The sequence below is a fragment of the Mastigoproctus giganteus genome, chromosome 12 (genome assembly GCF_048544385.1).
Source record: "Mastigoproctus giganteus isolate SK-2022 chromosome 12, ASM4854438v1, whole genome shotgun sequence".
Taxonomy (NCBI): domain Eukaryota; kingdom Metazoa; phylum Arthropoda; class Arachnida; order Uropygi; family Thelyphonidae; genus Mastigoproctus; species Mastigoproctus giganteus.
The window spans coordinates 108026946-108049159 of record NC_143586.1 but is presented as its reverse complement, the minus strand read 5'-3'; the positions used below and the strand labels follow the sequence as shown (position 1 = coordinate 108049159).

Sequence of the window (22214 nt, the reverse complement as noted above, 5' to 3'; positions counted from 1 at the left end):
ACGCTGGTCCAGTGCAAGTTGGCAGATCGACCGTATTCAGCAGTCAGGGGCTTGAACCCCGGTCTACTCAAAGAGCGTGTGCTACTGCACTCCCGCTCCTGACCACTCTGCTACGGAGGCCTATTAGCATTAGTAGAGGCATATGATGCAAGAAAGCAAGCTTATTCAGCATCAGCCAAAAAAAAAAAACAACCACTACTTCCATTTCACCCCTCTGTTCATTCGAAATACCTGTCCAGCTGAGCCTTAAATTTGTTTAGGCTATCAACTTCAACAACAAGCGATGGTAGTCTATTCCACAAACCAACTGTCCGCTGGCTAAAGGCAAATTTCCGCACATCTATCCGACATCCGTCCTTCCTCAATTTGAATTTATGCCCTCTCAGGTGATTAATTTGAGCAAGAGGAAGAATCCCATCGGCATTGAGCATGCTCAAGCCATTCAAAGCCTTATACACCTCTATCAGATCACCTCACTGATGCCTAGTCTCCAGGCTCTGTAATTTGCAAAACTTAAGCCTTTCTTCGTAAGAGCAACCCTTTGTTCCATTCACTAATCTTGTTGCCCTTCTCTGTACTCGTTCCAGCAGCTCTACATCCTTCTTGAAATGAGGCCTCCAGACCTGTATACAGTACTCAAGGTGTGGCCTGACCAATGCCTTATACAAGGGAATAATCACATCCCTGTCTCTGCTAGAAAAATTCCTGTATATCATTGACAAGACACCATGATCTACTCTTGCAGCTCGTCTGCACTGCTCAGAGAACTTCATATCTGCCTGCACAATTACCCCCAGGTCCTTCTCATTCTCTACCACTGTCAGCGTAGTACTACAGAGTTGATACGTTACTCTGGGGTTACTGTTTCCCATATGTAGTACTTTACATTTGTCAATGTTAAACTTCATTTGTCACCTCTCAGCCCATCTGCTCAGCCTTTCCAGATCCTGTTGCAGCAGCATAGTATCAGTAGTGGCCTTAACAACCCTGCCAACCTTGGTATCGTCTGCAAACTTGGACATTAAGCCTGATACACCATCATCAGTATCATTTATAAATACAGAAAACAACAATGGACCCAACACTGAACCCTGAGGAACTCCACTAATAACATTAGTCCACGTTGAGCAGTGTCCATTGATTACCACTCTCTGTCTTCTGCCACTCAACCATTCCTTTATCCATAGCAGCAATTTGCCTCCAATGCCACACTTCTCCAATTTGTGCAGCAGTCTTCCATGCGCAACAGTATCAAAAGCCTTTCTAAGATCCAAATATATAATATCAAAGTTATTCCCTGCATCCAGTTCTTTTGTGACTACATCATAGTATCCAATCAAATTGGTCAGACAAGACCTGCCCTTAACAAAACCATGCTGTGTCTGAGCTATAACTGAATTCTTGTCCAGATGATCCTGCAGTGCTTCTTTAACCAGTGCCTCCATTAATTTTCCTGGATCCGAAGTTAAACTAACAGGTCTATAATTACTTGTGTCAGCCTTTGATCCTCCTTTGTGGATTGGGGTTACATTTGCACATCTCCAGTCCATGGGTACCTCCCCTGAGTCCAAAGAAGCTCTCATAATTATGGCTAGGGGTTTGCTTACTTCCTTTGCTGCCTCCTTTAATATAACTGGATAGATCCCATCCACCCCGGGTGCCTTTTTTATGTTTATCCTCAATAATTTCTCCTCCACTTTCCTCTCAGTTATTAGAAAATAATCTAGCTCACTGCCAATGTTTACTTCACCTACGACATTCCCCTTCCTGAATAACTCCTCATGTGTGAATGTAGATGCAAAATACTCGTTTAGATTGTTATCCACCTGAGCTGGATCCTCAACTGTTGAACCATCAACATCCAGTGGACCAATCTGATTCATCCCTTTCCTTCTTGAGTTTAAATAGGTAAAGAACTCTTTTCTGTTTTTCTTTGCATCCTTTGCCAAGGATTTCTCATAATCTGCCTTTGCCTGCCTAATCTCCTTTGTGACCTGGTTACAGACCAACTTATATCTATCATAGGCTTCCATGTCACCCATTAATTTGTGTGTATCCCATGCATTTTTCTTCTCTGCTATATGTCTCATTAGTTCATCTGACAACCATTTAGGCCTGAACCTTGAACAATATTTCTTGGTTGGTATGTAAAGCCTGGTAGCTTCCAAGATTAGTTCCTTGAATGCTTCCCATTTTGAATTTGCTGTTGGTAACATCATCAGTTGGTCCCACTGTATAGAATTTAAATACTGTCTCAGGCCATCATAGTCACCTTTACGAAAGCAAAAACCCTTCCCTTTACCTCTGATGGTAGTTACCTCCTTGAGTAAATCCCACTTCAGCACACTGTGATCACTGCCACCCAGTGGTTCCTTTATCTGCAGATTCCTAATGCATGAAGAATCACTACTGATAATCAGATCAAGAGTATTACTCCCTCTAGTTGCCTCCCGAACATGCTGGTGTAGAAAACAATCATCCAATAAATCCACAAAAGCCTTGCTAGTGTGTGAGTGACCAACCCACAAATTCCAGTCAATATCTGGGAAATTAAAATCCCCCATTATAAGACTCTCTGATTTACTGGCCCATTCTATTTTCCTGTACAGTATCTTATTATACTCAACAGAGTCATTAGGCTTATAGCACACTCCTACTCTCAATTTTGATTTACCTATGCTTATGTCACACCAAACTGACTCGACACTGCCCTGTCCATCAATGTCGACTGGCTTCACTTCCTTGGATTTTATGTGTTTTTTAACTAATAGCATAACCCCTCCTGTCTTGTCTATCCTTTTTATACACATTGTACTCCCCAAATTCCAGTTCTGCATTCCTTATATCTGTGTGACACCACGTCTCTGATATCCCAACAATATCTGCCTTTGATGTTTTGAGCAATACCTCAAATTCATCAAATTTATTTATTAAACTCCTAGCATTGGTGTACATGCAAGTATACATGCACCTGTTTCTATTCTTAGCTACCCTAACACAACCCATGTGTTTACTTGTACCGCAATGACTTCCAGCAGTCTCTGAAATATCCTGCCTCTTGTTTTTCAGGCTTCTGCTTATTCCGATAGAAGCAGTGCAAGAATCTCTTTCACCTCTGCCAGTGGCTACTGTTAATCCATTAGTCTTTGTCTCCCCCCAAGCTAGCAGTTTTCCGACCTACCTAACACTGCCTCGATAGCATCAGTAAATATTCTTGCACCCTTTCTATTTAAGTGTATCCCATCCCTGTAGAAGCAATCTCTCCTGTTAACAAGTACATTCCAGGCTGAAAAAAATTCTACCCCTTGAGCCTTGCACAATCTTTCCAGGGCCGAATTGATCGACAAGGCTCTCATCATATACTCCCTCCTATCGTGTCTGGGCAGAATTGCAGACACTTTCAAATTCAACCCTACTTCACGGCTTTTTTTTCAACAGTGACCTGTACTTGTTAAGTAATTCCGCTGGTGATTCCTATGATGAAAGTATATCAGGCATAATGGTTTTTTTTTTTATGTAACCCCAAACATGAGAGGTATTAGAACCTATAGTACTTAGTACTGTACTTGGGTTGGAGGTTGAGAAGATGAAAGAAGATATTTGTTGGCATTGGACTTGAACTTCTGTAGACTGTAATTTTCAGGAAATACGTATGAAGGAAGGCTGTTCCAGAAAACGGCAGTTGAATGAATAAACAAACAAGGAAGATGAAAAGTTGGTTTTGTGAGTTTGAAGTTGGACAGTGAATGGATGTTGGCTGGTGGTAGCACATGTTTGGACTGTTTTAAAAGAGAGAGCAGGAATTATAGAAGCCAATTCAGAAGAACAGTGCCCATGGAAGTATCTGTAGAAGAGGCATGCAGCAGAAACAGTACGTCTATGAGACAGCAAGTGGAGAGACTCTGTTAGAGATGAATCATTAATCAACTTAACTGCCCTCTTCTGAATGGAATCAAGAAGCCTGAGAGAGGTTTTGGGGGGGGTACCACCCCAGATGTGGGAACAATATTCCATGTTAGGGCAGATTTGCGATTTATACAGAGGGAGCAGCTGTTTGGAAGAAAAGTAACTCCGAGATCGAAAGAGAAAACCAAGTTTTTTTTGGATGCAGAGGAAGCAATATTTGTACTGTGCTTGTGCCAAGAGAGAGAGAGAGAGAGAGATTAGAAGTTAGGGTAATCCCCAAAAGAGATATATCATTTTGCCTAGAAATTGGAGTGTCACCAAAGATAAGCATAGGAGCAGAAGAATCCTTTTTGCGAGATATAAGACAAGACTGAGTTTTAGAAGGGTTGAAATCAACTAAGTTGTCTTTGCCCCCACTGGAGAATTACCTGAAGATCGGCGTTTAAGGAATTGGTAGCAGATTTTAGAGAAGTTGAAGCTGATTGAGCAGAGCAAGGTTTCTCAAAATGGAAAGTGGAATGCAATGTGCTATCATCGGCAAAACTATGGATAGGATTTCCAGTCAATGGAAGAAGGTCATTAATATACAAGAGGAAAATAGTGGGGGAAAGAACTGAACCATGGGGGACACCAGCATTAGTGGAGAAGTTGGAAGAAAGAGAGCCATCTACCATCACCCTCAGTGAGCGATCAGAGAGAAAACTGGATAACTAATTACAAAAAACAGTTGGAAAACCATGAGATGGAAGCCTTTAAGATGTCAAGAGCGACTACTTGTGTTTCACCGAACCTTTCCATTGAATTAGTCCATAAATGGGTAACGTAAGCCAGAATATCACCAGTGGATCAACACTGACGGAATCCATACCGGCGATCGTTGATCAGATGGAAGGTTTCTAGGTAGTTTAAGAGTTGGCAGTTAATTGATTTCTCCATTACTTTAGAAAGAGTAGAAGTAATTACAATGGGACGATAATTGGATGGGAGGGATTTGTCACCTCTTTTAGGAACTGACTGGATATGAGCAAATTTCCAAGCAGAAGGAAAAACACCTTTCGAATAAGAAAATGAAAAAAGCGGCAAAAATAGGAGTGAATTCAGGAGCATAGGTTTTGAGAACAAGTGGAGAAATACCATTGGGACCTGGAGCTTTCTTATCATCAAGATTTGTCAAAATCCTTCTGACATCCTTTTGGCGGAAGACCACAGGAGGCATTGAATGGAGCATGTTGGGAATGGTGGGAGGTGTTTTACCAAAATCATTAATACATGAGTTGGAAGATAAATGCGTTGCAAGTAGGTCAGCTTTATCCTTGGTTGAAGTGACAACAGAACCATCTGGTTTGGACAGAGGTAGGAGCAGAGATAGGCAAAAGTTACAGCCATTAGCTTTGGCAAGAGACCAGAATGCTCGGCTACCATTAGGGCAAGAAGCAAGTTCTCTATTCTTAGCCTGTTCAAATTCTAGTTTGGACTGATTAATAACTGCTTTACAATTGTTGTGAGCTTTGGTGTAGGCAGAAAATGAAACTGAAGAATTAGAAATGCAACATTCTTCTCTTGAACAGCCTTAGCACATTTATTGGAAAACCAAGGTTTAGATAAAGGATGAAATTTTAAAGTGGAGTGTGGGATAAAGGATTCCATTCCTGCAAGAATAATTTCACTGACCCGATCTGAGCAAACATTGACATCAGAAGTTTTGAAACAGTAATCCAACCAAGGAAAAGAAGAAAAGAAATCTCGCAGGTCATCCCATTTTGCATTCTTTTAATGCCAAACAACACGAGGTTGGGAATAGCCATGAGATAAAGGTTCCATTGGAGAAGAGACAATCACCAAGTTGTGATCTGAAGTGCCTAAAGGACCTCTCACTTCGACCGTGTACTTAGAATGATTGTTTGTGAGAAAAAGATCAACCGTGTTGGCTGTATGATTAGGATTGTCCGGTATTCTTGTAGGTTAATAAAACAATCTGTGCAAGGTCATTAGCAATTGCAAAAGCCTCAGCATCCCAACCAGCTGGGTCGGTGTGACTGGAAAACGGACGCCAGCTGGAGTTGTGAACATTAAAATCACCAAGGAAAATAACTTCACTGTTAGGAAAGTTGGACAGGAGAAAGTCAAGTTGCAAAGAGAGGAAGTCCAAGAGCTCCAAGTGATTAGTGGAGTTGGGAGAATGGTAGAGACAACAGATAAATTTGACACAATGAGGTAGAGAGATTTTAAGCCAGAGAAGATCAATGAGAGGCGATTCCTTTGAGGCGAAAAGAATCTTTGAAGGGTTTGGTCTTTTCCTCTTCACGCTGACCAGGCGTCTTGAAGAGAACCACTCTACACATTTGTTGTCACCTAAGTGGCATAACAGGACTTACCATCGAGAAGGTGTGCATGAGTTGATTTTAGGGAGGCAGGCCAACTGGGCTTCTTCTAAATCTTCAGCTTTACGTATATTAAGTAGTAACATACAAAAATTCTATCTAAATTAAAAATAAAAATAACCAGTGTAACTAAAACTATAAGGCTACTTAAAAAGTACAATATAAAATAACAATATGTATATTTATTAGTTATTCACTACTCTTCACTAATACTAACATAATATCCTATATATTACAATGTCTTTATGTACATATTGTTATGGTATTAAAATTTTGTATAATTTGCAGGTTCCCAGTTTCCAGACACTGAAATCTGCAGAGGAAAGGTTGGCCTTACCAAGAAAGGCTTCAGTTCTGCAAATTTCACTGTCTGAAAACTGGGAACCTGTGAGGAGATCTGATTAAGGTGTTTCAAATTTTTTGAATGCATTGATCAAATTCAGTGCTGTTGGCATTTTTTCTCTTGCTCAGAGTACACATTTTAGGATGCATAGATTCAAATTTAGGATGGATGGTTGGAGGATAGGTGGGTGGAGTTGCCATCATGCAGCGTGTGGTTGATTGTTGCTACAAACGTCCATCTCTTGTTGTGGAAGTAGGTAGTTTGAATAAAGTGAAAGAAAAATAGACAATTATTGGAGGTCGTGGCCTGGTGATGTAGGAATTTTTTTTGGCTGATGATTCATAAGCTTGCTTTCTTGCATGATTTGCTCAGGTATGCTGATCACCATAATCAACATGGATTTAATCCTGTAGCTGCAGAAATATTGATTAGCCTGTTTTCTTAATTTCTGGAAAAGTTTAAAAAAAATTTCTCTTTCAACATTATTTTATCACTATTTTCTATGATTTTATATGTATAATTGTGGAAATCTGAATTGCCGTTTTTCTCTTGGATCTTCAAATTGAATTATTTATATTCATTTCTTTGTATACTTATAAATAGTGATGACAAGACATGCAAAAAATTGCACAGCTGGAGCTGTGTATACTTATCATGAAAAGAATAAAGATACTAAATCTTGTGGATACGGTACTCATGAAGGTCGACTTGGCAAGGATTCCATAAAAGATTTTGATTGCTGCTGTTTAACTTTGCAGCCCTGTCGTAATCCTGTTATTACGTAAGTGTAAATATATAGTGTGTATACCTGCCCTGTTTATATTTTTAACTAATATTAGACCTTTTTTCTTATATTGGTTCAGTTTCTGTTTGTAAGTGGTTTATAATGATATTTAAGAAAAGTTTATAAAATTTAAGATTTATGAAGTTGGAAAGTAAAAAAATTTACTATTTCATGAATATTATACAATTTGTTTCAAGAAAAGAAAGAAACAGAAGGCTCTGACTAGTCAGTGTTAGTCAGACTAGTCAGTGACTAGTCTGACTGGTCAATGACTAATGAGTATAGGCTTTAATAACCCCCGGGGTTCACATCTGGTGAGTATGGGCTTGGCACACCTAGGGTCCTGAGAATTTTTTTTTTTTGCTGGTGCAGCATAAGCCTCGAGCTTCCTTGCACCCTATAGCTAATAATAATAATTTGAAATGTGAGAAAAGAACAGTTTAGTATTTGATATTGTAAAACATGGAGAAGGATGAGGTGCAACCTCATCCTTCTCCATGTTCTTATTGTTTTTTGAAAATGACACTTTAACAGCTAACTTTTTAGTAAGTGCGCTGTTGAACCTACAAATTTCATTTAAATACAAGTTCAGGTAGTTCCCGACTTTGAGTTAATTTGTTCCTAGCGTGCCCTCATAAAGCGAAATCTTAAAACGGGAATTTAGTTCTCACAGACCTATTGTTAAAAATAGGGGTCACGTTATCAACAGTGAAATTAGTTAGCTAATTAGTTTGTTTAAACAATGATTGATTTATCCAAGAAATGAAAATGTAGGCTGTAAAATCAATCAAATTATAATAATAGAGAAATTATTTATGACTTACAAATGTTAAAGAATGTTTATTCTTCACCATCATCAACTAAATGCGCACTTCTTGATTACTCATTATTTTTCTCGGCACTCGTTGATTTGTTGCACAAGGAGTTGTCTTCTTCTTCAGAAATGCTTCAAGAGGCATTTATTTCTTTTTAAATTTCAATAGCATACATAAGCATTTTTTAACGAAATGCACAAATTTCAACTAACATGATTAGCACTGAATAATAAGTTTACGAAGCTTAAAAAAAAAAAGGAATGAAGAGAAGATTCCGAAAATTTATTTGTTTTTTATATGATTGAAGATTTCAGTAAAGGGAAAACGCATTCCACCATAATAACGGAAAAAACCACACAATTCCAGCTACAATTCCAACCACACAATTCCAGTATTTTTGCAAATGCAATAACATCGAGTTTACTACCCATTTATAATTGATTGCACTAACAGAAAAGCCCAATAAACAAGAAAGTGCAAATTGTTTTTATTGTTTTATGGTTGTGAAATGTGCTTTTGAAAAATATCACAAAGCCGTTGAAAATTGGTTCTTATAATAGAACATATGATAATGATGAAAGTGTAGTGCATTTTAATGATTTGAATTGGTAACTAATACAATTTACACTATAAAAACGACCTTTTAGAGAGATATATACCGGCCTCCGTAGCTGAGTGGGGAGGAACGGGAGTGCAGTAGCACACGCTCTTTGAGTAGACCGGGGTTCAAGCCCCTGACTCCTGAATACGGTCGATCTGCCAACCCGCACTGGACCAGCGTGGCAGATTATGGTCCATTTCCCTCAGCATAAATTGTTGAGGAGGCTTCCATCCTACAGTGATAAAGTTGATAATGGCTGCACTTTACTTTTTTTTTTTTATAGCGAAAATCTGAACTTCTGAGGTCGTGGAACGAATTACCAAAAACTGTGTTATTGGGTTCACATTACGATATTGTCACGATGCGATGGTGTCTCTGGAACGGATTAATATTGTAAAGTGGGGGTACACTGTATTGTATAGCCACATGCGTGGTTTGAAATGCAATATTTATGAATGTTTACATTCATTTTTTGCAATTAATGTTCATATTTTCGATTTTGTTGATACTTGATACTTGGGGAGGGGAACTCGTAAACCCAGGAACTTGTAAAGCGGGAACTACCTGTATTAACAATTATGTCATTGTAATTGTTATTAACATCAATATTGTTTTCAGTTTTGATCTATATCATAGTTAATTTTTTTGAAGTCTGGTGAGTATGGGCTTGGCACACCCAGGGTCCAGAGCTGGATATCATCATTTTTCTCTTTCTTGGTGATTCCCTTCTACTTTTGACACACACACACACACACACACACACACACACACACACACACACACACACACACACACACACACACACACTCTCTCTCTCTCTCTCTCTCTCTCTCTCTCTCTCTCTCTCTCTCTCTCTCTCTCTCTCTCTCTCTCTCTCTCTCTCTCTCTCTGTGTGTGTGTGTCAATTTATTAACTGCTGTAGCAAAAAGTTAAAGTATTTCCCAAAAGTTTAACTGAGCACTTATTGTCAGTTTTGTAAAGTATCTATGAGGGCACACAATTTTATTATACTGCATGAATTTAAAAAAGTTAAGTTCTAAACCACATATAAGCTTCGACTTGGGTGGTGAGTGTGTAAACAGTATCTTGAATGAATGAATAACCATTGTCTTATACAAGGGGATAATCACCTCCTTATCCCTGCTAGAAAAATTCCTGTATATATCATTGACAAGACACCATGAGCTACTCTTGCAGACCATCTGCACTGCTCAGAAAACTTCATATCTGCCTGCACAATTACTCCCAGGTCCTTTTCATTCTCTACCACTGTCAGTGTAGTACCGAGTGTGGCGCTGTGATCGCGTGATTGAACGAACGCATCTCTAAGAAGCTCCACTTGATGTAAACGGCAGATAGTAACCGATGGTGGCAGAGAGGATTTCTTGGATTTTCTGACTTCAAAAACCATAAAACTTGGATTCTACATGTTGTGTACAGATGAAAACAACTAGTATTATTCAGGCAAGCTTGTTAGTTATAGTTTTTAGCCATTGTTTGCTTTTTGAATGCGTTTACGCACAGTACAATTGTTACAGTGCTAGCAATCCTACTGTTGCCGATTTCGATACTGCAATGGCTCAAAATTCCAAAAATTGGGATAAAATTGTCAATCAAATTAGTTGGATACATGTTATTTGTGAGGGGAAATGTAAATTTCACTTAGATTAAACATATTCTTGCGTATAAGAGTACCTTTCTTTGTGTGTGACTGTTTTCCCGTCAAAACTGTAAAACGTTGCATCTTGGGTTTTAATAGGCCCACGATGATAAAATATACCTTAAATTATCCCCCCTGGATATAAGAAATGTTATAATAACAGCAGAATGACTGGCAAAGACCAAACTCACAGGAAAAAACAGAAAAATCAAAAAATATCGATCGCGATCCTAACTTGAAGGACCTGCCTGATTGTGGGATAGAGGCACTAAACAATGAAGAAATCACAAATGAAGACTTAGAATCATACCACCTTAGTGTAAAACAGGCTAGAAAATGCAAAAACCAGGTAGAAAATACAGATCAAAAGGAGAATGGTAATTTAGAACCACAGGTGACAAAAACAGAGGAGGAGAGAAATTTCAGCTTATAAATCAAATAGAGGATCCCTAAGACAAATTAAAGAAATAAAACTGTTCCTAGAAGAATTTGTTTATAAACAGACAAATAGGATTACATCTGCAACAAGATTGCAGATAGTGAACTGCTGGTCTGTTTTGGAACATAGAGTGGTTGAACTTAATACAGAAAACAAAGTATTGAAAGCAAAAGTAGAAACGGTGACTGAAGAGAAGAATAATTATAAAGAAATAAATACGTTGACTTATGCCCAAGTAGCAAGGGCCACCAAAGCAGATTCATCACAAACTAAACAAACCAACAATAAGACTAAGGAAATACTAAAGGCAAAAGAAACAAACATAATCATTATAAAGGCTAAGCCTGACTACATACAAATCCAGTGCAAAGGCAGTCAGAGATACTGTCATGACAAAATTAAAACCTCATTTGAAAGAAATAAAGGTGAATAACATGAGAAAAATAAAAGAGAATGGAGTTTTAATTGAAGTAACAAATAAGGAGGATGTTAAAAAGATTGAAACCAACCCAGAGGTAGTAAAACTGGGACTGCAAACAGAAAAGCCAAGGGGCAGAAACCTCAACATTATTATATTTGACATCCCTGAGACAACTCTGGAAAGAGATCTTATGTTGGATTTCTACAACAAAAACTTTATCAATATAATGGAACTGGATGAGTTTGCCAAAGAATTTCTTCTAAAAAGAGGGACAAAAAACAAAAGAAATGGGCAATTCAGCGTCATTGTGGAAGTGTCACCCAGAATTTGGAAAAACCTACAAGGACAGCAAAGAGTCTATGCTGGCTGGACCAGCCATAAATTCAGGGAATTCTTTCCTGTACAGCAGTGCTTTAACTGTCATAAATATGGCCATACTGCCAGAGACTGCAGACAGAATTCCCTTGTCTGTGGCCACTGTGCAGTCTGGCCATGATTACAAGAACTGCCAAAATAAAAATCAGCAACCAAAATGTGCTACCTGTAAAGCAGCACGGCTGACTGACTATGCACATAGTATCAGGGATGATAAATGCCCCTCTTATAAAAAAAAAAAACGGTAAAATTTATACAATCTAGGACCAACTATGGGCCAGACTGAAAACATAAATGTGACTAGAGCTCTAAATCTTGTCCAGTTGAATGGTCAAAGAGCAAGAACCATTGTAGATAAGATCAAACTCAAATTGGAAGAAAATAATATAGATATCTTGGTACTCCAAGAGCCCTACACACGTATGGATAGGGTTCAAGGATACAGGCTCTAAAATAATAGAATACACCTCAGGTGTCCCTTCTACAGCAATAGTAGTTAAAAATACTGACCTTACAGTCACAAAGGTGGGTCACCTCTGCTCCCCAGTGGGAGGGTGTGCCCATATCACCAGTGATTATTTCACTATATTCCAGACCAGGGGAAGATATAAACCCAACCATTGAATACCTACAAGTAGTCAGAAACTTGCTACCTACTGCAAATATCAGTGTGTGCTGATGTCAACTGCCGGTCAGCCATATGGCATAGCCATACGGAAGACAGAGCAGGCACACACAATGGCCAGATACTTTCAGACTATATAGCCACCTCACCCTTTCAAGTGCTAAACCAACCAAATAACCTCCCAACTTTTAGCAGTACCATGTGGGAGAGTGACATTGATGTTACTCTTGCCACCAATTCAATAGCTTATAAAATCACAGACTGGTGTGTTCAGCCAGCCTGCACCACATCAGCTCACAGAGCCATTTCCTTCAAACTAATGGCGCCTCCGTAGCCAGGTGGGAAGGAGCAGCAGTGCCTAGCACATGCTTCTTGATTAGACCGGGGTTCGAGCCTGTCACCACCAAATACGGAGGATGCGGAAAGGTCAGGGAATGACCACCGCATATCCCGGAGCAATATGGCCTTAGTTGCTAATGCTCCTAAAAACCAAATAACAAACAAACAACCTTCAAACTAAACAGACAATTACAAACAACCCAACACTCCCTGTTGGACATCAAAATGTATAACCATAAAATGGCAAACTGTCAGATTTTTGCAGAACATACAGCAGCTAAGCTGCAAAAACAGGAAAATGAGTGGTCTAGATCAGACAACTGTAGCCCGGACGAGCAAACACTGACTATGACAAACATTTTAACAAAAACGGCAACCCTGTCTATCCCACGGAAAAAACCGAGGAAGCAGACAGTTCCCTGGTGGTGCCCCAAACTGACTATACTCAGAAGTAGGGTACACCAGGCAAAGAGATATTTTCAAAGAGCCATAATGTCTTGGCAACAAAATGAGGTGGATGCACTGAGGGATTCTTATAGAACTCTCAGGAATCAGTATACAGTCCTCATAAGAGACAAGAAAAGGGAATGCTGGAGGCACTTGGTGGGAACTCCAAGTTTATGAGCCATAATTATGAGAGCTTCCTTGGACTCAGGGGAGGTACCCATAGACTGGAAATGTGCAAATGTGACCCCAATTCACAAAGGAGGATCAAAAGCTGAGACAAGTAATTATAGACCTGTGAGCTTAACTTCTGTTCCAGGAAAATTAATGGAGGCACTGGTTAAAGAAGCACTGCAGGATCATTTAGACAAGACTTCAGTTATAGCTCGGACACAGCATGGTTTTGTTAAGGGGAAGTCTTGCCTGACCAATTTGATTGGATACTATGATGCAGTCACAAAAGAACTGGATGCAGGGAATAGCTTTGATATTATATACTTGGATCGTAGAAAGGCTTTTGATACTGTTGCACATGGAAGACTGCTACACAAATTGGAGCAGTGTGACATTGGAGGCAAATTGCTGCTATGGATAAAGGGGTGGTTGAGGGGGAGAAGACAGAGAGTGGTAATCAATGGACACTGCTCATCGTGGACTAATGTTATTAGTGGAGTCCCTCAGTGTTGGGTCCATTATTGTTTTCTGTATTTATAAATGATATTGATGATGGTATATCAAGCTTAATGTCCAAGTTTGCAGACGATACAAAGGTTGGCAGGGTTGTCAAGGACACTACTGACACTATGCTGCTGCAACAGGATCTGGAAAGGTTGAGCAGATGGGCTGAGAGGTGGCAAATGAAGTTTAACATTGACAAGTGTAAAGTACTACACATGGGAAACAGCAACCCCAGAGCAACGTATCAACTCTGTGGTACTACACTGACAGTGGTAGAGAATGAAAGGGACTTGGGGGTGGTTGTGCAGGCAGATATGAAGTTCTCTGAGCAGTGCAGACGGGCTGCAAGAGTAGCTCATGGAGTATTGTCAATGATATACAGGAATTTTTCCAGCAGGGATAAGGAGGTGATTATTCCCTTGTATAAGGCAATGGTCAGGCCACACCTAGAGTACTGTATACAGGTCTAGAGGCCTCATTTCAAGAAGGATGTAGAGCTGCTGGAACGAGTACAGAGAAGGGCAACAAAATTAGTGAATGGAACAAAGGGGTGCTCTTACGAAGAAAGGCTTAAGTTTTGGAAATTACGGTGTCTGGAGACTAGGCACCAGCGAGGTGATCTGATAGAGGTGTATAAAGCCTTGAATGGTTTGAGCTTGCTCAATGCTGATGGGATTCTTCCTCTTGCTCAGAATAATCACCTGAGAGGGCATAAATTCAAATTGAGGAAGGACGGATGTAGGATAGACGTGCGGAAATTTGCCTTTAGCCAGCGGGTGGTTGGTTGGTGGAACAGACTTCCATCCCTTGTAGTGGAGGTTGATAGCCTAAATAAGTTTAAGGCTCAGCTGGACAGGTATTTTGAACGAACAGAGGGGTGAAGTGGAAGTGGGTTTTTTTTTTTTTTTTTTTTGGCTGATGCTGCATAAGCTTGCTTTCTTGCATCAAATGCCTATGCTAATGCTAACTACTGGAAACAATAACCCCTGGGGAGTTGTCTACAGAATAGTAACCGATAAGCTGCCAAGAGGAGATGTCTTAGAAACTACTGTCAAACCAGATGGAACCCCAAACCTGTGTTGTGTGGATTCTGTAAATAACATCTTAGACAGTATCATTCAGACTGAAACTGGGAATCATTCCCCCACCCAGCTAAACATTATAAAAGAAAACACTGATTATGACAATGCCAATATTGAACCTCTGTTCACCATACAAGACTTAGAAATCGCACTATCTAAAACCAAAAACAATAAATGCCCAGGTTTTGACCTCTTAGAGGTTGAGATTATCAAAAAATTAGCAGAAATAGCACCAGATAAATTAATAGCACTATATAATAACTGTATGACAGAAGGTATATTCCCAAAAATATGGAAACAAGCTGTGTTAAGATTAATTCACAAAAACCCTGAAAAACTCCCTACTGATCCCAAATCATATAGACCAGCAGCCCTATACTCCCTGTACTAGGGAAAATATATGAAAGACTAATATATAGCAGATTAGCTCAGTATTACACAGAAGCAGGTTTGCATTCCAACAATTAGTACAGTTTTAAGCAGGGCAATTCCACGGAGGATGCCATGCACCACCTACTGACAACAGTTAAAAACACAGAGGAGAAATATATGCTGGCAATCTCCATTGACTTCGCTGGGGCATTTGACTCACTCTGGTGGTCTAGTGTCCTTAGGAGACTTCACCAGGCAAATGCCCCACAAAACCTCTATAAGGTAATAAACGGCTACCTTACAACAGAAGTGTCTCAATACGCACAAGGTTCCAGGAATTAACATGCCCTGTGAATAAAGGCTGCCTGCAGGGTTCAATCCTTGGCCATTTCTTTTGGAACATTGTTCTGGCCAAATTTCTGGCCTTGGATCTGGGCCCCGTGGAAAGACTGGCCTTTGCAGATGACATGATTTTCCTTGTAAAAGGTAACTCCTGAGTGGTTTTGGAGCAAAGAGCAAATGCCGCCCTCTTGCAGTTGCAGGAGTGGGCACAATGCACATGCTCAAAATATTGCCTGAAAAAACCAAACAAATACAGTAAAGCCCCGCTATTTGTGGTATCTGTTTCGCGGTTTCGTGTATTTGCAGTTGCTGATTTAATATAAAATGAAACCTAAAAAAATGTGAATTTTAAAGCGCTGTGAACATTTTCTGCCATAAAAAACATGGGCGTGGCTAAAATCATCTTTCCCAGTCAAAACAGCGCTCAGTGGGTGGGGGGAGAGGGGTGACAAAATTGTGAGCATGGATGTTTCTCGCTAATCCTTGTTCAGTATGTGTTATGCGCTTGTTATGGAACGTTTCGTCGTTTGCTTTTAATTTATATGCTTATAAACTGAATAAATTTATCAATTTATAAATTGATAATGCTTATAAAAGTGATAAATCTACCGTTTTGCAGTGTAAAACAGACTTTTTCGAGTGTGTTAATGGAAGAAAGCGACTTTATTGTGGACAAGTTCTTTCTAACCCATACAAAAATATGGCTACGAATAACAAGGGAAATGTGAAAAGATCAAAGGTGATGACATTAGCGAATAAAATTGAGTTATTAGATAAAATTTCTAATGGTGAAAATGTCTCCTCAGTGGCAAAACATTATAAAATCAGTGAGTCAACGGTACGATCAATCAAGAAATCGGAAGAAAAAATCTGCTGTAGTGTCCGTGAAAACGCGTTAATTGCTTCAAAAATTTGCTCTGTAACTCGTGATGTTAAATTAGAAAAAATGGAAAAAGCTTTAAATCTGTGGATAGAAGACCGAACTCAAAATAAAATTCCGTTAAGTTCACTCATCATTCGTGAAAAAGCAAAACTCCTTTTTCAACACTTTAGCGAAACTGGTGATAGCACTGGCGTAATAAGTTTTTTAGCTAGCAAAGGCTAGTTAAGATTTGTTTGAAATTTCTAATAAATATTACATTTAATATTAAATTGTTTCTTATTTTCATTTCAATGCCATATGCTTGCATTTCACTATGTACTATCTATGTGCATAGTCATATTATGAAGGTACATATAATACATACATAGACAAAATTTTAGACTAGTATTTCATACTTTGGAACGGAACCCCTTTATTACTATGGGAGCCATAACTCAGTATTTGCGTTTTCGGTATTCGCGGCATTTCTCAGGAACGTAACCCTCGCGAATAGCGGGGGTTTGCTGTACTTCTAAAAGGCAATTTGGGCATAAGCAGACGTCCACAAATCAAAATTAACACAACCACTATAAAAATGGTAACAGAACTAAATTATCTTTGAGTGTTCTTTGATTCAAAACTAACTTTTTACCCCCATTTGATCTACTTGGCGAAGAAAGTGAGAAATTATGCAGGTATGATTGCCAGGATCAGTTGAGCAGAGTGGGGGCTCAAAAGAAAGACCCTGGCAGTCATATACCGTGCAATGTTCCTACCTGTTATCACCTATGGAGCCGGTGCGTGGTTCATCTGCTCGGCCATAGTAAGAAATAGGAATAAATTAGAATCAATACAAAGGACAATACAACTCACTATTACCAGAGCATGTCGCACAGTAAGCACACCTGCACTACAGTTGCTGGCCAGAACTCTCCCACTTTACTTGGAAGTAGCCAAAAGAGGCTTATATTATAGATTTAAAAAGGGCATACCCACAGAATTTCTGGTGATAGCTCTTGACACAACCAACACCTTCAATGATGAAAGAAAAAGAATAGCCACAAAGCTCCATGAGCTATGGCAAACAAAGTAGGAGCAGGAAACCAGAGGTCTGGTTACCAAACGGTTTCTGCCACGGGTGTCAATGGTTAGCCCAGAGCCACCCAAGTGGTATGCCCCTGGACTTTTTACAACATTTATATTGACAGGTCACGCTCCCTAAAAGCAAAACTAACCTCCTTAGGCCTGACCGATGACCCAAACTGCACCTGTTGCAAAAGTGAAAACTGGGCACACATTCTATATGAATGTATAATATATGACATCCCCCAGAACAGAGCTAATAGCACAGATTGGTCCTTTTCCCAGGAGAGAAGAACATCTGTTCATCCTAGAAGAACGAAATTATAAAGATTTTACATCTTTCACACAGAAAGTATTCGAAATGTGCAGAGCAATCCAAAGAATGGCAATTCAGCCCTCCAGCAATTAGACAATAATCAATAGTAAAATTGCCCAAGTTTCCCACCACGCCCAGATGATGACTTACAAACTGTTAGGACAGCAGTATTCTTCACCCTGACAGAATCCTGATATAACAAAACTCCCCAGGACTACCCTGCCATGTGTAGGAACCTAGGGCCCCACACCAAATAAGTAACCATGCAGGCGAGGGAGTTGTACAGGCAGCCAGGGAAGCAGATTAACTGAAAAATATCAGTAAGCTAGTAGCAAGGGGATCCAATGTAGAATGAAAGAAGAATGATGGCCAATGAATGAATGAAAATGAAAGGACCTGATGAATGAAAATGAAGGACCTGATGGCCAATGAATGAATGAAAATGAAAGATAGAATGAATAGGCTGGTCACTGAGGGAACCAGGAATTGTAATAAAAGAGAATAAATGGCAGTTTTGATGAAAGAAAGAGTGACCTAGCATGAGGGAAAGAGAGTGAATGGGAATGAGTAGAAGAGCAAATGTAATTTGCCGAAAGAATACGTTAAAATTAACTTACATTACTTTACATATACTGTACTAACAAACATTTACTAACCACATAAACACTATCACTGCATTCTCCCCTGGCCTGCAAAACAAAAAAAAAAAAAAAATGCAAGTAGAGTGAGAATGCAGATTATGCATGAAATAAATGTCTCTCCCACCCCCTCGCATGGTGGGTTCCCCACTGCCAGCTAACATATCCCACCCCTGGAGCGGGATGGGCAGCTTGACCTTCATACCGAATTCGACATTGCTTGGACATGACACTGACGAAGACATTCTGCGGCTTTGCTGCCAACACACCATTGGTGATTTGAACTGGGTACTCTAACCTGGTTCCCTTTAAAACCCCATCCCCAGGCAGGGGGGGGAGACAGATCTCTGTCTCCTCTCCTCCCTGCCTACCCCCCCATACTTCGCCTGGTGGAGCTCGTGTCCACTGACCTCTTTAGGGAGACCACCAAATACCTACTCCATCATCCCTATTCTTCTATCTGTTCCCCCCCCCCCCAGTCTTCAGCCTCCCCCCTCTCTCTCTCACTAAATTGACCAAGGTACACTCTTAACAATGCAGCCAAATTCTAATCAACGTCTAAATCTCTAAGACAACAAACACTATTACCTTTTATATAGCATATAGCCTCGGGTCTAAATTTAAAAACATCAAAATTTTGCCCGACCTATTATGCCTTTAACCCATTTCTTTAGCGTTCAACCCCAACCAGTGATTTCCAATCAGCAATCCCATTAAGCACTAATGTCAAATGCCTAAATTTTTTTTTCTTTTCTTTTTTTTTTTCAAGGTCCTACCCACCGAAATCCCAGGAAACTAGGTGGCAGGACTTGCCAGAGCAATTTGTTGTAATACTGGATACACCCGGCTAGCCTCCACGTGGCAGGGTATGGGAAACGTCAGGCCCCAGTAGAGACCTGATGGCCAATAAGCCGGTCAAACAATGGGCACAACATATCACACGGCCCACACACTTTCAAGTCTCTGGCTTGACAGTGTACTGTCCTCGATACAGCGAAACACACGTAGAGTTGGAAGAAATCCCAGGTGCCGTTTGACACGAATATACCTTGTCAGTGTAGTACCACACATTTGATACGTTACTCTGGGGTTACTGCTTCCCATATGTAGTACTTGACATTTGTCAAGGGGTGCCTCAGTAGCCAGGTGGGCAGCAGCAGCAGTGAGTAGCACACGCTTCTTGATTAGATCCGGGTTCGAGCCAATGACCACCAAATACAGAGAATGGGGCAAGGTCAGAGAATGACCAGCGCATATCCCCGGAGAAATATGGACTTCGTTGCTAATGCTCCTAAAAACCAAATAACAACTTTACATTTGTCAATGTTAAACTTCAGTTTCCTCCTTTCAGCCCATCTGCTCAACTTTTCTAGATCCTGTTGTAGCAGCGTACTGTCATTAACAACCCTGCCAACCTTCATATCGTCTGCACTCTTGGACATTAAGCTTGATATACCATCATCAATATCATTAATAAATACAGAAAACAACAATGGACCCAACACTGAACCCTGAGGGACTCCACTGATAACATTAGTCCATGAAGAGCAGTGTCCATTGATTACCACTCTGTCATCTCCCACTCAACCATCCCTTTATCCATAACAGCAATTTGCCTCTAATGCCACACTGCTCCTATTTTTGCAGCAGTCTACCATGTGCAAAAGTATCAAAAGCTTTTCTAAGATCCAAATATATGATATCAAATCTATTCCCTGCATCCAGTTCTTTTGTGACTGCATCATATTATCCAATCAAATTGGTCAGGCAAGACTTCCCCTTAACAAAACCATGCTGTGTCCAAGCTATAACTGAAGTCTTGTCTAGATGATTCTGCAGTGCTTCTTTAACCAGTGCCTCCATTACTTTTCCTGGAACAGAAGTTAAACTCACAGGTCTATAATTACTTGTGTTAACCTTTGATCCTCCTTTGTGAATTGTGGTCACATTTGCACATCTCCAGTCCATGGGTACCTCCCCAGTTATTACAAAATCATCTAGATCATGGTCAGACTTTAATTCACCTTTGGCATTCCTCACCCTGAATAACTCCATGTGTTAATGTAGATGCAAAATACTCATTTAGTTCGTTAGCTACCTGAGCAGGATCATCAACAGTTGAACCATCGATATCCAGTGACCAATCTGATTCATACCCTTCCTTCTAGAGTTTACATAAGTAAAGAACTCTTTACTGTTTTTCTTTGCATCCTTTGCCAAAGATTTCTCGTAATCTGCCTTTGCCTGCCTAACTTCCTTTGTGACTTGTTTAAAGACCAGCTTACATCTATCATATGCTTCCATGTCACTCATTAATTTATATGTATCCCATGCATTTTCCTTTTCTGCCACATGTCTCATCAGTTCATCTGACCTCCAGTTAGGCCTAAACCTTTTACAATATTTCTTAGTTGGTATGAAAAGTCTGGTAGCTGCTTCCAAGATTAATTCTTTGAACGCTTCCCATTTTGAATTTCCTGTTGGTAACATCATCAGTTGGTCCCACTGTATAGAATTTGTAATACTGTCTCAGACCTCCATAGTTGCCTTTACGAAAGCAAAACCCTTCCCTTTACACCTGATGGTTGTTACCTCTTTGAGTAAATCCCACTTAAGCACACCAGATCACTGCTACATGTATATGATGAGAGCCCTGTCGATCAATTCGGCCCTGGAAAGATTGTGCAAGGGGTAAAATTTTTATCAGCCTGGTCTGTACTTGTTAACAGGAGAGACTGCTTCTACAGAGATGGGATACACTTAAATAGAAAGGGTGCAAGAATGTTTGCGGATGCTATTGAGCCAGTGTTAGGTGGGTCGGATAACTGCTAGATTGGGGGGGATAAAAGGACTAATAGATTAATGGTAGCCACTGGCAGAGGTGAAAGTGATTCTTGCACTGCTTCTTTTGGAATGAGCAGCAGCTTGGAAAATAAGATGCAAAATATTTCAAAGACTGCTGGGAGTCATTGGGGTTCAAGTAAACACATGGGTTGTGTTAGGGTAGCTAAGAAAAAGAACAGGTGCATGTATACTTGCGTGTACACCAATGCTAGGAGTTTGGTAAATAAATTTGATGAATTTGAGGTATTGCTGAAAACATCAAAGGCAGATATTGTTTGATATATGAGAGACGTGGTGTCACACAGATATAAGTAATGCAGAACTGAAATTTGGGGAGTACAACGTCTACAGAAAGGATAGACAGGATAGGAGGGGTTATGCTATTAGTTAAGAAACACATAAAATCCAAGGAAGTGAAGCCAGTTGACATCGCTGGACAGTGCAGTGTTGAGTCAGTTTGGTGTGACATTAGCATTGGGAGATCAAAATTGAGAGTAGGAGTGTGCTATAGACCTAATGACTCTGATGAGTATAATAAGAAACTGTACAGGGAAATAGTGGGCCAGTAAATCAGAGTCTTATAACGGGGGATTTTAATTTCCCAGATATTGACTGGAATTTGTGGGTTGGTCACTCACACACTTGCAAGGCTTTTGTGGATTTATTGGATGATTGTTTTCTAAATCAGCATGTTCGGGAGGCAACTAGAGGGAGCAATACTCTTGATTTGATTATCAGTAGTGATCTTCATGCATTAAGAATCTACAGATACAGGAACCACTAGGTGGCAGTGATCACAGTGTGCTGAAGTGGGATTTACTCAAGGAGGTAACTACCATCAGGGGTAAAGGGAAGGGTTATTGC

The 22214-nt window shown here is 39.9% G+C and overlaps 1 protein-coding gene across 4 annotated transcripts in view; it reads left to right on the top strand.

Moving 5' to 3' along the window:
- LOC150077326 (nitric oxide synthase-interacting protein) overlaps positions 1 to 22214 on the top strand; it is a 261026-nt gene that overhangs the window by 25836 nt on the left and 212976 nt on the right. For all 4 annotated transcript variants that reach the window (XM_090386806.1, XM_090386807.1, XM_090386804.1 and 1 more), the window contains one exon: positions 7234 to 7411. In XM_090386806.1, the coding sequence (XP_090242932.1) occupies positions 7236 to 7411 (176 nt within the window). In that variant the 5' untranslated portion in view covers positions 7234 to 7235. The remainder of the gene's footprint in view (positions 1 to 7233; positions 7412 to 22214) is intronic.